This window comes from Scyliorhinus torazame, chromosome 13 (assembly GCF_047496885.1).
Source record: "Scyliorhinus torazame isolate Kashiwa2021f chromosome 13, sScyTor2.1, whole genome shotgun sequence".
NCBI lineage: Eukaryota > Metazoa > Chordata > Chondrichthyes > Carcharhiniformes > Scyliorhinidae > Scyliorhinus > Scyliorhinus torazame.
This window is the reverse complement of record NC_092719.1, coordinates 22,810,048-22,826,064: the sequence shown is the minus strand read 5'-3', so window position 1 is coordinate 22,826,064 and position 16,017 is coordinate 22,810,048. Positions and strand designations below refer to the sequence as shown.

At 49.5% G+C, this 16,017-nt stretch overlaps 1 protein-coding gene across 1 annotated transcript; it reads left to right on the top strand.

The window, feature by feature from the left end:
- Nucleotides 1–4,093: 4,093 nt before the first annotated feature.
- LOC140387665 (C-type lectin lectoxin-Enh6-like) lies at nucleotides 4,094–15,422 on the top strand. The gene is made up of 6 exons (XM_072470858.1): nucleotides 4,094–4,123; nucleotides 4,201–4,283; nucleotides 11,889–12,049; nucleotides 13,755–13,895; nucleotides 13,983–14,091; nucleotides 15,216–15,422. The coding sequence occupies exons 2-6, from the start codon at nucleotides 4,229–4,231 to the stop codon at nucleotides 15,293–15,295; spliced, it is 546 nt and encodes a 181-aa protein (XP_072326959.1). The 5' UTR covers nucleotides 4,094–4,123; nucleotides 4,201–4,228; the 3' UTR covers nucleotides 15,296–15,422.
- The last annotated feature ends 595 nt before the right edge of the window (nucleotides 15,423–16,017 follow it).

The window sequence follows — 16,017 nt, the reverse complement described above, 5'->3', positions numbered from 1 at the left end:
TCCCCTTCACATGTATGTTCAAGTATGTTATGTTATACTACTGAATGTAATATCTGTTACTCAATACTGTTGTTGGTGAGGTTTTCTGAATCTTGATGAAAGAGACGCAAAGTCGTCCAGTAATAACAAAAGATCCATTGAGTAACGAAAACAATAATTTAATGTGTTCTTTACTTTAATATTAATACGAGCAATAAGGTTAACAAGATCCAAATACAATAACTATGTTTTAATTGCACTAACACTCTGAGCTAATCTACACTCCTTCTCTCTCATCACAGTACACCCAAAAAAGACCAGGGAGCAGAATGAGCTTGCTTTTATACCCCTGTTAGTACTGCCCTCTAGTGATCATCTGATTCTACTGATTACACATGCACATACATGCAGAAACAGAGATCTCTACACTGGCCGTCATGGCTGGGTGCCCTGGCCACTGAGGCCACCAGCTACCCACCCCCTGGGCTGCATGCGTCAGACTATCTAACACTGTTGTCTTCTATTTCTCCCCCCAGGAGAAGGCTGCCCATAACTGCCGGAAGCAGGGGACGAATGGAGGAGGCCCGCTGGACCTGCGGCCCCTTCCCATGGCTGAACAGAGGGCCCTGGACGTGTACGGCAGCACAGAGGAAAGGGAGGTCACTGGGGTGGAGATCGGCTGTCGGCGAGGAAGTGAGACCCCGCTGAGTTGCGGTTCTACTTGTCACATGATAATAATAATAATCACTTATTGTCACAAGTAGGCTTCAATGAGGTTACTGTGAAAAGCCCCGGGTCGCCACATTCCTGTTAGGGGAGGCCGGTCTGGGAATTGAACCCGCGCAGCTGGCATTGTTCTGCATTACAAGACAGCTTTTTAGCCCACTGTGCTAAACCAGACTCATTGTATCAACCCCCACAACACCACCCTCATCCTCACCCCTACCCTCACCCCCATCCTCACCCTCATCCCCACTCTCCTCCCCCCCCCCCCCCCCCCCCCCCCCCCCGCCACCACCACCCTTCAGCCCACAGTCTAAACATGCGCCTTGTCTTGTGCCTGGCAGGACCTTCTGGAGATGGGGTGAGTCCATCCGGTGTCTCCCACCCACACTCAGTGCCACAGACAGAGCCCCCCCACTGTGTGCCGACCAGTGATGAGGAGAGCAGCACGGACAGCAGCCCTCAGCAAGAGACCAAAGACACCCCGGAGCTCGAATCCGGAGATGAAACTGATTTCCCATCACAGCTGTCTCCATCACCCTCCACATCCCAGAGACACTCACCTCGGTTGGGCATTTTAGTGAAGAGGCTCCTGGGACACTATCTGGTGCACACCACACAGCTGCTCCGGTACATCAGGTGGAGGTAGGAACTCCTGAGGGGGCAGACAGTCGGAGATCGGGCCAATCCCAGGAACTGGCTGTCGTCCAGACTGGTTTCAGGCTTCTGGAATGGATGGGCCCATCTCTTGTTGTGATGCAGTTACAGAGCCAGAGACAACATGAGGGGATGTCGGCATGCAGCACCTGAAGGTGCAGTTGGAGGAGTCCAACCGTGTGCAACAGCAGGAGGAGGTTCCGACCATGCGTGATATGCAGGCCAACACCACACAGGTGGCGTCCGCGGCGGAGGCCTTGGGGGCAAGGGTTTTGACTAAGGATCAGCACGTTGAAGGCCTGGGGACTTCTGTACAGGTGGAGGCCAGAGACAGGGCTGCCCTCTCACAGGCAGCCATGTGCCAGCGCCACCTGGACATCGTAGCGGCGCTCCTCAGCATGGCCCAGTCACAGCGGGCCATTGCTGGGAACATCGGCGGCATTGCCCAGCCACTGGCTGACATGGCACGGACACAGAGGGAGGTGGCCCAGTCTGAAAGGGAGCTGGCACAGTCAATGACTCATGTGACACAGGCCCAGAAGGTGGTGGCACAATCGCAGCGTGATGTGGCACAGACCCAGACAGTGATGGTCCACTCCAGGCCGCGAGCATGCAGATCCTGGTCGGGACCAGAGCGTGCCTCCAGGACTGGCAGCGCCAGGCGGTGGGGTGCCATGGGGTTAGCTCCGCCCACACCCGTCTCATGGAGTAGCCCGGGTGCCATCGGGCAGCCCGCGGGAGGAGGAGGTGATGGGGGCCATGCTTGTGACTCTGCAGGGGAGATGCCAGAACACCACAGTGCATCGGACTCCCCCTCTCCTGTCCCTGGTGCATCTGGTGGGGAAGTGGGGAGAACAGGGTGGCACCATGCCACTTGGGATACCTGAGCAACAGCCTCAGAAGAAATCTGCCAACAGGGACTCAGGTCACAGGGTGGGAATGACAGCAGGCCGCCTCCACTCCTGCAGATCCACCTAGACGTAGCGTTAGGACCCGAAAGGTCAGAAAGTTAGACACCTGTTAAGTTGGCACGGGTGCAGGGCACAGTTTAGTTATAGGGGCTAAGTCATGTTTCTGTAAATCTTTGTGCACATTAAGCACGCATTAACACTGTTACAACCTGCCTCGATGCTATGTCAGATGGGTGTGAGGAGTGGGCTGGTCTGGGCTTGCCAGAGAATGGGTGCGGGGGGATGGGCAGACATTGTGGGTGGGCTGGCTCCCCAACCTCCCCCTTGACCGTCCCCACTACCGTCACCCAGGGATTCGACGGCACCGTGCGATGGAATGGGCAGCTCGCAAGCAGGGATCACCCAGGTAGACGGTGGAAAGTGCTACATTGTCATACAATGTGGAGCACCAGAGCTCATCGCAGAGCGGGGTTGTCATCATCCTCCATCCCATGGACCATACCCGGTGTTACTGCCAACCCAATGCGCGCACACTGTGGTGCGGCAGATGTGCATCATGAAAGGGGTTGCAGGCGGGGAGACCATTGCCCCTCTGCTGCACACTGTTGTGGAGGATGCAGCAGGCCACCTCGATGCAGGCCAGTGTCACCCTGCACAAACAGGGGCCAAGGTGGGTGGTCAGTGGGTGTGCAGCAATATGGCTGCCTTGCAGGTTGCGGCAATGGCAATCCATGCCTGGACACCACCTAGTACCGTGGGGGTCAGCCCGGCCACACTGCCCATTCCCCCGAGACCTCCACCCCACACCCCAACCCCCCCACCCCCAACCGCCCCCTCCCCTCGTCTCTGGCAGGGCCTCCTCACCCCAGCCAGCCAGGCGAGCGTCCGGCTCAGCAGCCCATGGAGGTGCCTCTCTGTGTTCTACCTCCTCCCTGTCTTTCATCAGCCACGATGCTGGTTTCACGATTTTTAAAAGCACAAGTGAACTGCCTAATTGGGAATTCGGCAAACCAGAGGAGGGGAATCGTGGAGGACCTGGAAAATACTGGGTCGGGCCGCTAATGATATGCCAACGGTATCTACTGTACATGCGTTCCGCAACATACTGATGGCGCTGTGGAGGTGACGGAGAATTTTGCTTTGGCATGAAACCGGCGCCGCCGCAAATTTGGCGTTGAAATCGATTCTTCGCCCAATCGCGTTTCCCAATTTCAGCATCGGCTGACGAAGGATCCAGCCCCTATTCTTTGTTTTCAAGCCAGTTTGCTGTCCATCTACAACTTGTTCCTTCAGCTGCTTTTATCTTTGTCATGAGTCTCCTGTACTATTCTTTACAAATGGGTTACATTCTCACTGCTGCCAGTGTGTGAAGCAGATCTACCATTAAGGTGAGATACGGGGGAATAGATGGGGTTCAGATCTATTACAAAAGGGATTGGATTATCTGATGTAAATTCTCGTGCTTTGAGGATATCATTTCTATATTTTGAGGTCCTCTTCTCATAATAATGAGAAAATTCTAAATGTTCTCATTGATCGTTAAATCCTAATTTCTTCAATTGGTTAATTTACAGTCTGATTAATGGGTTTAGGAAATAACAGCAGCTTCCATTCCTCACTGAGAAGTTACAGAGCCACGTTACACAATCTCAGGTGTGGCACAGTAAATATTTGTAAATCTTCCAGCATCTCCTGTTGGCTCTCAGCCACTAATTACTCAATGATTATTTTGACATCATTAATGGTCCAGCCAATTGGATTTGATTTTGAGATTCCATTAGTCTTTGGTCTGCTCTATATATTCACAGTTGCACTTAAAACCCCATCACATCAGACAGCTGGGAAAGAGAGAGGTAGGAATGGGAGCTGCAAATTCCCATCTTTTAATTGGGAATCTTAATGTTAATGTTGAATCTTTTTTATATTTCAGATTTGAAGAAAGGAACTTCACTACAAACATGATGCTGTTTGGAGTCTTGCTGTTGGCTGCATTATTCACCAGTGATGTAGCAGGTAAACTGAAATGAAAACAGAAAATGTTGGAAATAAACACATCATGTCTGGCAGCATCTGTGGAGAGAGAATCAGAGTGGACATTTTGAGTCCGCCTGACTTCTTCAGAGCTGAAAAGAGGGAGAAATGTGATGGTGTTGTGATGTTGAAGAACGAGGGTGGAGTAGATGGAGCAAAACAGAAGACCAGGTGTAGGCAGGCGTGTTGAGGAGAGATTTCACAAAGATGTCATGGACATGAGACAAAGGGAGTGGTAATGAGTGTTAAAGACTAAAGCAGGTGTTAATAGTGGTATAAAGGTCAGAATGTGTTAATAGCCAAACAAGGGTCAGCAGTCTCTGACAGTAAAACATAGGAGCAAGTTACGGACTGGGTCTGTAAACAGAGGTGGGGGGCGGGGGGGGGAGAAAAATAAATATTTCAAAACGGCGAAGAGAGATCATGGTCTGAAGTTAATGAACTCAATGTTAAATTCAGAAGTTCCAATCGGAAATGAGCTGCTGTTGCTCCAGTTTGTGTTCGGCTTCACTGGAACATTGCAGCAGGTCCAGACGATCATAAGACATAAGAGCAGAATTAGGCCACTCGGCCTATCGAGCCTGTTCCGCCATTCAATTATGGCTGATATTTTTCTCATCCCCCATTCTCCTGCCTTCTCCCCATAACCCCTGATCGCCTTATTGGTCAAAAACCTATCTATTCCTTTTTTAAGACACACAGTAATTTGGCCTCCACAGCCTTCTGCGGCAAAAAGCTCCACAGATTCACCACCCTCTGGCTGAAGAAATTCCTCCTCATCTCTGTTTTAAATGATCGTCCCTTTAGTCTGAAATTGTGTCCTCCGCTTTTAGTTTTTCCAACAAGTGGAAACATCCTCTCCATGTCCACTCTATCCAGGCCACACAGTATCCTGAAAGCTTCAATAAGATTCACCCTCATTCTTCTGAACTCCAACGAGTACAGAGTCCAGAGTCCTCAACCGTTCCTCATACGACAACTCTTCATTCACAAGGGATCATTCTTGTGAACCTCCTCTGGACCCTTTCAAAGGCCATCACATCTTTCCTCAGATACGGGACCCAAAACTGCTCACATTACTCCAAATGGGGTCTGACCAGAGCCTTATCTAGCCTCAGAAGAACATCCCTGGTCTTGTATTTTAGCCCTCTTGACATGAATGCTAATATTGCATTTGCTTCCTAACTGCCGACTGAACCTGCACGTTAACCTGAAGAGAATCGTGAACAAGGACTCCCAAGTCCCTTTGTGCTTCTGATGTCCTAAGCATCTTCCCATTTAGAAAATAATCTATGCCTCCATTTTTCCTTCCAAAGTGCATAACCTCACACTTTTCCACATTGTATTCCATCTGCCACTTCTTTGCCCACTCTCCTAGCCTGTCCAAGTCCTTCTGCAGCCTGCCTGCTTCCTCAATACTACCTGCCCCTCTACCAATCTTTGTAACATCTGCAAACTTAGCAACAGTGCCTTCAGTTCCTTCCTCCAGATCATTAATGTAGATTGTGAAAAGTTGTGATCCCAGCACCGACCCCTGAGGTACACCACTAGTCGCCGTTGGCAACTATCCCCTCTCTCTGCCTTCTGCCAGTCAGCCAATCCTCTATCCATACCAGGATCTTACCTTTAACATCATGGGCTCTTAACTTACTTAACAGTTTCCTATGCGGCACCTTGTCAAAGGCCTTCTGGAAATCTAAATAAATCACGTCCACTGGTTTTCCTTTGTCTAACCTCCTTGTTACTTCTTCAAAGAACTCTAACAGATTTATCAGACATGACCTCCCCTTGACGAAGCCATGCTGACTCAGTCCTATTTTATCATGCACTTCCAAGTACTCCGCAATCTCATCTTTAATAATGGACTCAAAAATCTTACCAATGACCGAAGTCAGGCTAATTGGCCTATAATTTCCCGTCTTCTGCCTCCCTCCCTTCTTAAACAGAGGTGTTACATTAGCCACTTTCCCAGTTCTCTGGGACCCTTCTTGCCTCCAGTGATTCCTGAAAGATCATCACCAATGCCTCCACAATCTCCTGAGCTATATCTTTTTGAACCCCAGGGTGTAGTCCATCTGGTCCAGGTGACCTATCCACCTTCAGACCTTTCAGTTTCCCCAGAACCTTCTCCTTAGTAATGGTCACTGCACTCACCTCTGCCCCCTGGTTCTCCTGGAACTCTGGCATCCCACTGGTGTCTTCCACCATGAAGACTGATGCAAAGTAACTGTTCAGTTCATCTGCCATTTCTTTGTTTCCTATTATTACTTCTCCAGCCACATTTTCCAGTGGTCCAGTGTCTATTTTTGCCTCTCTCTTGCCTTTTATAGATTAAAAAAAACTCTTCCTATCTTCCTTTATATTACTAGCTAGCTTGCACTCATACTTCATCTTCTCCCCCCTTATTGCTTTTTTAGTTGTCCTCTGCTCACTTTTAAAGCCTTCCAAATCCTCTGACTTCCCACTAATTCTCGCCATTTTGTATGCTTTTTCTTTAGCTTTTATGCTGTCCTTGACTTCCCTCATCAACCATGGATGCCTTGTCCTACGCTTAGCATGTTTCCACGTCCTTGGGATGAATTTCTATTGTGCCTCCCGAATAACCCCCAAAAGCCCCTGCCATTGCTGTTCCACTGTCTTCCCTGCGAGGCTCCTTTTCCAATCAACTCTGGCCTCATGTCTTTCTGGTTACCCGTATTTTACAGTAATACCGTTACATCTGATTGCAGCTTCTCCCTCTCAAACTGCAGGGTAAATTCCATTATATTGTGGTCACTGCTCCCTCAGGGTTCCTTCACCTTAGGTTCCCTAATCAAGTCTGCCTCATTCCACATCACCAAATCCAGAATTAGGCTCTGTCACAAGCAAAAAAACATCTCTTAGACATTCCACAAATTCCTTTTGTTGGGATCCACTACCAATCTGATTTTCCCAGTCCACCTGCATATTGAAGTCCCCCATGATTATTGTATTATTGCCTTCTTTACATGCCTTTTCTATCTCCTGATTTATTTTCTGCACCACATCCTGCCTACTGCTGGGGGGCCTGTACATAACTCCCATCAGGGTCTTTTTACTTTTGTGATTCCTCAACTCTACCCACAGAGATTCTATGTCTTCTGATCCGATATCGCTCCTTGCTATCGATTTAACTTCATTTTTTACTAACCATGCAACCCCGCCCTCTTTGCCCATCTGCCTGTCCTTTCGATAGGACATATATCCTTGGATATTTAGATCCCAGCCCTGATGCCCTTGCAGCCACATCTCTGTGATGCCCACGACATCATACCAGCCAATTTCAATGTGCGCAACAAGCTCAGGTCGAGGACAGAAATGTGAGCTTGAGACCAAAATTGTGAATGAAAATGTTTGGAGGTCATGTTTCTGAATTGAGCAACGGTGATCCGTAAGGATCTCTGGGTGTGGGGGGACAGAGTAGGACCGGAACACATAGCTCACAAAGGAAAAGGCATGGCCCATGCAGGTACCCATAGCTACACCTCCGTAAGGATCACCCAGCCTGTGTTTAGTCTCCCCAAAGTAGAGAGACCACATTGTGAGCAGTGAATGCAGTCGACTAACTTGAGGCAGATGCAAGTGAATTGTGACTTCACCTGGAAGCGGCGTCTGTGGCCTTGATTAGAGAGGAGGGAGCAGGTAAAGTGGCAGGTGGTTCACACCCTGCAATTGCATAGCACGGTAATGTGGGAAGGGATGAGGTGTTGGGTTGAAAGAGGAGCGGAAGAGGGTGTCACGAAGTGGATGGTCCCTGTGGAATGCTGACAGGAGAGATGAGGGGGAAATTGTGTTTGGTGGTGGCACTATGCAGGAGTTGACAGAAATGGCGGAGGATGATCCTTTCAACGCGGAGGCTGCTGGGGTGAAAAGTGAGAACATGGAGAAGCCTATCATGGTTATGGGAGGGAGGAGAAATGGTGAGCTAAGAAGTGCGGTACATGGTCGGACACAGTTGAGGGCCCTGTCAATCGTGGGAAACCTCGGCTGGCTCAGGAAAAAGCACCATTTTGAAAGGTAGAATTACTGGAACAGTTGTAATGGAGGCAGGGAAACTGGGAAAATCGGATGGAGTCCTTATGGAGTGAGGGTGTGAGGAAATGTAGTCGAGGTAGCTGTGGGAGTTGGTTGGCTTGTAATGGTTATTAGTAGACACTTATCACGAGGAATGGAGACACAAAAGTCATGGGAGGGAAGGGAAGTGTCCATGAAGGGAGGTAGATCATGTAAAGGTGAGAGAGGGGTGGAAATTTGAAGCAAAACTGATAAATCTTTCAAAGTCCAGACGAGAGGCTAAGACGGCTCTGATACAGTCACCTTTGTAATGGAATGAGATCTCTGGGTGTGGGGGGACAGAGTAGGACCGGAACACATAGCTCACAAAGGAAAAGGCATGGCCCATGCAGGTACCCATAGCTACACCTTTTATTTGGAGGAAGTGAGACAAGTTCAAGGAGAAATTATTCAATGAGAGAACAAGTTCAGCCAGGTGGAGGAAGGTGATTGGACAGGCCTGCATTCTAGAAAGAAATGGAGAGCCCCCAAAACCTCCTGGTGAGGGATGGAAGTGCAGAGGGAATGGACGTCCATGGTGACATGAAGACAGTTAGGGCCAAGGAATTGGAAATTATAAAAATGAGGTTGGGATTAGAGGAATGGTAAATGTAGGTGGGAAGAGACTGGAGAAGGAGAGAGAGGACGGAGGCAAGATAGGAGGAAATGGGCTCTGTGGGGCAGGACCAGGCTGGTACGATGGCTCTACCAGGACAATCCTGTTGTGAATTCTGGGAGGGAGGTAGAAGTGGGCTGTGCAGGGTTGGGGACTATGGGCCGCCCCGACACCCGCACGCGATTCTCCCACGCCTCCCCAAACCAGCGCGGCGAGAATCACGGCTGGCCGCTGGGAGAATCGCCATTCGCCATTTGCAACAGGCGAGGGGCGATTCTCCGGCCCGGATGGGCCGAGCGGCCGGCCCAACAGGATGGGTTCCCGCCGGCGCCGTCCACACCTGGTCGCTGCTGCCGGGAACTGCGCGGGAACGCTGGGGGGGCAGCCTGTGGGGGGCGGGGAGTGGGGGAGGGGGGTACCTGTACCGGGGGGGGTCTGGCCCACAATCGGTGCCCACCGATCGGCGGGCCGGCCTCTCTGAAGGAGGACCTCCTTTCCTCCTCCGCCCCGCAAGATCCATCCGCCATCTTCTTGCGGGGTGGCCTCGGAGGACGGCAACCGCGCATGCGTAGGTTGGCGCCGACCAACCCGCGCATGATGCACGGGTGACGTCATTTATGTGGCGCCGGCCACGTCATTTACGCAGCGCTGCTTTTAAGCGGCGCCAAGGCCCTACACGCGTAAATGACGCGACGCCGCTCCTAGCCCCCCGGGGCGGGAGAATAGCGGTCTGGGAGCGGACTCCGACGCCGGAGTGAACACTCCGGTTTTCACTCCGGCGTCGGCACTTAGTCTCCCGTTGGGAGAATTGCGCCCATGAGTTTGGAGTCTGGGCCGGGATTCTCATCTACCCGGCGGGGCGGGGGGTCCCGGCGGGAGGGAGTGGCATGAACCACTCTGGCGTCGGGCCGCCCCAAGGGTGCGGATTTCGCCGCACCTTTAGGGGCTAAGCCCTCACCTTCAGGTCAGTGGCTGCTGACGTCATCCCCGCGCATGCGCGGGGGGGGGGGTCACTTCCACGTCGACCATTGCGTAGGCTATGGCCGAGGCGGAAGGAAAAGCGTGCCTCCACGGCACTGGCCCGCCCGCGGATCGGTGGGCCCCAATTGCGGGTCAGGCAACTGTGGGGGCACCCCCAGGCCAGATCGTCCCGCGTCCCCCCTCAGGACCCCGAGCCCGCCCGCGCCGCTAGCCCCGCCATTAAGGTATGTGGTTTGATTCACGCCGGCGGGACTGGCATGACAGCAGCGGGAATTCAGCCCATCATGGGCCGGAGAATTGCCGGGGGTGGGGGGATGGCCCGCCGACCAACGTGGAGCGGTTCCCGCCCCCGCCGAATTTCCAGTGCCTGAGTGATTCTACAACCCAACGGGGGATCAGAGAATCCCGCCCCTGTAGAGGGAAGATCCCCAGACATGATGAGGCATTTCCAGATGCCTGGAAATAATGGTTTGATATTTGGGGTGAGGTCATGGTCAGGTGGAGGGTGAAAGAAGTGTCTGAGAATTGGCACTCAGCCTCTGCAAGGTGGAGATCGGTACGCCACACAACAACAACCCCAACCTTGTCGGCAGATTTGACGACAAAGTCAGGGTTGGGTGTGAACTGAGTGCAGAAAGTTCAGAAGTGTTGGAGTGGGTGAGAGCAGCAGAGTGGTTAAGATGGCCGATGTCATGGTAACAGTTCTCAATGAAACGATCAAGGTCAGAAGGATGGTTCCAGGTAGCGGGAGAATGGTGGAGACGGGTGAAAGGATCCAATGAACGAGGGGGAGGATTCCTGTCCAAAGAGGTGAGCGCAGAGGTGAAGATGATGGAAGAAGAGTTCAGCTTCGTGTCGAGCACAAAATTATTTGAGGGGAGGACAGAAAGTGATAAAACGGAGTCCTTAGCTGAGCACAAAACATTTAGCATCAGAGAGGAGAAGGTCAGAGTGCACAGTGAATACACGTCAGAGCTGGCATTAGAAGAAGGGATGGGGTTAGAGAGACAGGAAGATCTGGAAGGACCCAGGTGGGAATTGATCTGGTAAAGTTGTTGGAGTATTGTGTTCATTAAAACAAGAAAGATAGAGAACTAGTTTCTTGTTTGAACGTCAGTCAGACAAAGAATGAGATGGAAATGGGGACAAGACCAGCGTTTGGAATAGGGTGAGTTGGAGCTGCTGGAGAGATGCAGGTAAACTGATTCTATTAGCTCGAGAAATCAATGACTGTTAACAAAAATAAAGATTAAATTGGCAGCACAGGGGGTGTATCCATTAATAGGACATGGGAATTTGGGAACAATCAGACTGTCCCAGATGACTACACCTGTAGGAAGTGTCTCTTGCCTGAGACACAGCAGCTCAGAGTCATTGAGCTGAAGTGTGAGTTTTAGAGCCTCCAACACAAGGGAGGAGGGGAAATACCCACACGGCTCTCTCCAGATCACAGTCACCTCATAGTGAAGCACATTGTAGGAAGATGACTGTGTGTCTGTCAGGAGGCAAGAGGAGGGAGAGAAGGAGGCCCCATGGAGACTAATTCTCATTCTTGCCGCTGTGAGGATAAGGATAAAGGCTGCTGGATTCACTTAAGGGGAAATTAGATAAACACATGGGGAATATGGGAATGAAGTGATGTGGTGGTCGGGTGAGAGGAAGTAAACAGAGTGGGAGGAGACTCCTGAGGGACAGAAACACAGGCATTGGCCAATTGGAGCAAACATCCTCTTCCTGTTCTGTAACTTCTCAATATTTTGATGTAAACATGGTCTGTGAGTAATGGGTTAATTCAATAAGGTGAAAAATCCCACTCGTGAGTCAGGTCTTGTCTACCATGTATTCATCAATTTCTAGCCCCATGAATGAGAAATGAACTGTGAATGTTGTGATTATTACAGTTTTGTTTTAATTTGCAGCTAAACCTCCTCCGTCGGTTGAATTGGAGAAAAAGGCAGAGGTGGAGCAGGACCTTGGGAAACGTGGTCTCTCGGGGAAAGGACTTTGTGGTGATGACGTGTATTATTTTGGCCATTGCTACAAATTTGTTTCTGATAAAAAGACTTGGGCAGATGCTGAGGTAAGACCCTGAAATCTTTGGTAGTTATTCAAGTGTTTGTTCCTCAATGTTTCTAAACCTGACCAAACACAGGAGGAAAGAATCTTCTTGTTTATATCTGCACAGTTGGAATTGACTCAGTGTTCCATCACCTGGGTAATATGATCTACATTGGATTCTCCATTAACACTGAGGGTAATGATCTGTGACATTGAACAGTGCAGACAATGAAGATCATTGGTTCATCCATGGACAGTGATGAGAGTGTTAGAACTGGTCTGAGTGTCTCTGTATTAGAAGAAAATCCAATCAGCACAGCTCCCTGATCCTGATCACCATCCAGTGCAACTTGCTGTAAAACACAAGGTGTGGAAGGTTAGTGGGGACAGGATTGGGATCCTGATCTTCAGATCAGAGGAAACAAGGTCCATTGAAAGATCAGCATTATTCACTCCACACCCACACTTCAGACCAGACAATGTTCACTCCAATATGCAAATCGGGGTTTGGTTTTTGCCCACGTTGTTGGATTTTGATTCAAATTCAGATACAAATCAGTGGAGTTTGCATCTTACAGGCTTCACCCAGTTACACCCTACAGCTCAGCAAAAGCTTGATCAGAAATTGTCATTTTGAAGAATGTTTTGAAGCAGAGGGAAACAGATGCTAAGATGTTGTCCCCGTGTTCACCACAAGGGCAAACGGCAACTTGACGCAAAATATCGCGAGAGTCAGAAATCCAGAAACCCGCAGACAACATCTCGTTTTCCAAGTCTCCCTGCCCCCCACTGGTCACATAACGAGGTTCAAAGGTCGGGAATCACATGCAATGAAATTATAGTATAGTTGAAGGACTTTCCCACCATTTGTTGTTTAACGGCCTCGCCGCGCCCAACTCGGTGACGCGACGAGACCGTTAAATCTCCCGAGAGGGTTTTTGCAGGGATTGTGGCCAAGGCAGCTGAAATCGGTGATTTCTGAATTTTGATTCCTAAATCTCTCTACTTTGGATTCACAATTCCCTGACGCTCTGAAATCACAGTGCTAACCACTATGCTACCGTGCTGCTTGTGGCTGTCCAAAGCCTTTCGGTGATTTCTGAGTTTGGATTCCTAAATCTCTCACAATTTACACATTTGCGCTCGAACCAAAGCCGTTGAGTGTGTAACTTTCACCTCCCTCAGCATCAACTTGTTAAATTCCTGTGTTGCTGCCATTGAGCCTCGTGATCTCCAGATAGAATTGTAATTTAAATTAAATGAAACTCCACAGACACCTCTGAGCAGTGGTCTGTCAGTATGATAAATCTGTTAGTGTGAATGTGGTCACTTTGCAATGCCATGGGCTGCAGTGACTGTCAATGTCTGTGCTGACAGCTGTTGTATGGATAAATATTGGCGAGAACAGGAGAAACACCAAATAATCCAGAGAGCGTTCGTTCGAGCACAAACCCAGCTCAATATCAGCTGATAAACACAAGCTGCTGGTATTGTAATTTGAAGCCACAATACGATTGGTTCCATGTAATCAGTGTGAGTGTCCCAGTCACTGGTGTTTGGGATCAATCCCTATCAGGAGATCATGCACATTTAGCAGGAGTTTGTAGTTTTATTGTTCACATTCTGTAAAAGAACAAAGTTTCAATCTTAAACATATTTCGCAAAACAATTGAATATGTTCAATGTAAACAGATAACAAGGTACAATTGGTCTGTTTCTATTTAAAGCTGCATTGTCAAACTCTGGGCCCAGGCAGCCATCTTGCCTCCATACACTTCGAGACTCAAAATTCCTTCATTGGAAAGATGGTGACTGAAGCCCAGGGAAGTGCTGTCCGAACTTGGATTGGTTTACATGACTTCTTCAAGGTAACGTTTCTTGAGGTGATTCATCTTATTACTTATGGTAAACAAATTCTACATTTTTTAATGTAATTTAATTTTACATTTCCACAGGAGGGGACTTTCCTTTGGACTGATGGATCTTCAATAGATTTTACTAAATGGAATCTGGGTGAACCCAATAATAATTTAGGAAATGAAGACTGTGCGCATTTTGGATGGAGTAAGTTGATGTTGTGAATTGTGACTGTGTCCTAGGGGAAAGTAATTCCAGGCAAATAGATCAGTGGATGAGATTCTGAGTGGACTCCATGTGGTTGAGTTTTAGACTTTGACAGATCTCTACTTCCTGCCCCTCTGACAGTCACCTTCCAGGTAAAACTGTTTCCTGGGGGAAAGTACATGGGTCACATGCTGTGAAGAAAGGAACATTCACTGGGAGTGACACTAAAGTTTCTCCTTCTGCTCAATTGTGCGTCTCTGTGGGCTCTGCAGCGATGAGGTTCGACCAAGAGCAGCTTCATAACTGCACATTTACTGAGCTGATCCTGACATGTCCCAGGCTGCAGCCATGCTCCCGGTGAGCAAGACTCCACTCTATGTTTATACAACATTCCGACGCAAAAGATTCAACCTTCCTGTATCCAGCCCTCACTTTACTAATGCACCAAACAGACGTCCACCATTCCGCAGGATTCAATTCCCAGATTGGAGATAATGTAATCGAGACAGATATTTGAAAGCTGAATTCTAATTGGGAATGTTCCAATTGTGTGAAGTTTGTGCAATGGGGAAGGAGACAGTTTAACCCCTGGTGGTGAGGCCGTGCTGTCCACCCACACAGGAGAATCTCACCCAGGGTAAACTCCGCATCTTCACTCAGGAACTGCCCAAACCCACACTAAATATCACCAGGTTTTCAGATTTCAGTGACTCACACACTGGGCGGGATTCTCCAATCCTGGGGCTAAGTGTTGACGCCGTCGTAAACAGCGGAGCGTTTTACGACGACGTCATCTGGCCCCTAGGGGCAGCGATCCTGCGCTGCACAGGGGGCCAGTGTGGCACTGGAACACTTCATGCGGCTCCAGCTGCCGAAACGGGCGCCAGCACGGCCGGCGCGAGTTCACGCATGCGTGTGGGTTGCTATCTCTGCGCCGGCCCCCAGGAAACATGGCGGAGCCCTACAGGGGCCCAGCGCAGAGGAACATAGTGCCCACCCCCGGGTTACTCATGGATTAAGAGATGGTTAAAATGAGAAGATCATTGACACTCTCAAAACAGAAAGAATCAACTAATTAGAACAATAGCTGCTCACTTCACTGAATTCAACCTTTCTTTCTACAGGGAATCAGTTTGTTTGGAATGATGGACCTTGCGAGATAGAATATTCTTCCATTTGCTCCTACAAGCTGCCCTATTGCTAGAAGAATCTGCTGATGCTCCGTGATCCTGTCCAGGAGTGGATTCAATGTTTTGATTTGTTTGTAGACACAATCACTGCCTCTGTGACTGTACTTAGTCTCTGAATCAATAATAAATAGAATTGCATCACGAGCTGTGTGAGTCTAGTTTATAGCAGCCTTCCTGTCCCACTGTCGCTTCCTAACCACCCCTCCACTCAATACTCCATGGGGAAGCAGACAGCACAGACTTGGATGACTTTTTAACTTATTCATGTGATAGGAAATTTGCTGACAAGGTCCATATGGATCCCTCTTTGAGAAGGTGGTTGTAAGAACAAACAAAAGAACAAAGAAAAGTAGAGCACAGGAACAGGCTCTTCAGCCTTCCAAGCCTGCGCCGACCATGCTGCCCGTCTAAACTAAAATCCTTTACACTTCCTGGGTCCGTATCCCTCTATTCCCATCCTATTCATGTATTTGTCAAGATGCCCCTGCTTCCACCACCTCCTCCGGCAGCGAGTTCCAGGCACCCACTACCCTCTGTGTAAAAAAAACCTGCCTCGTACATCTCCTCTTAACCTTGCCCCTCGCACCTTAAACCAATGCCCCCAAGTAATTGACCCCTCTACCCTGGGAAAAAGCCTTTGACGATCCACTCTGTCAACAACGAACAAAGAAATATACAGCACAGGAACAGGCCCTTCGGCCCTCCAAGCCCGTGCCGACCATCTGCCCGACTAAAC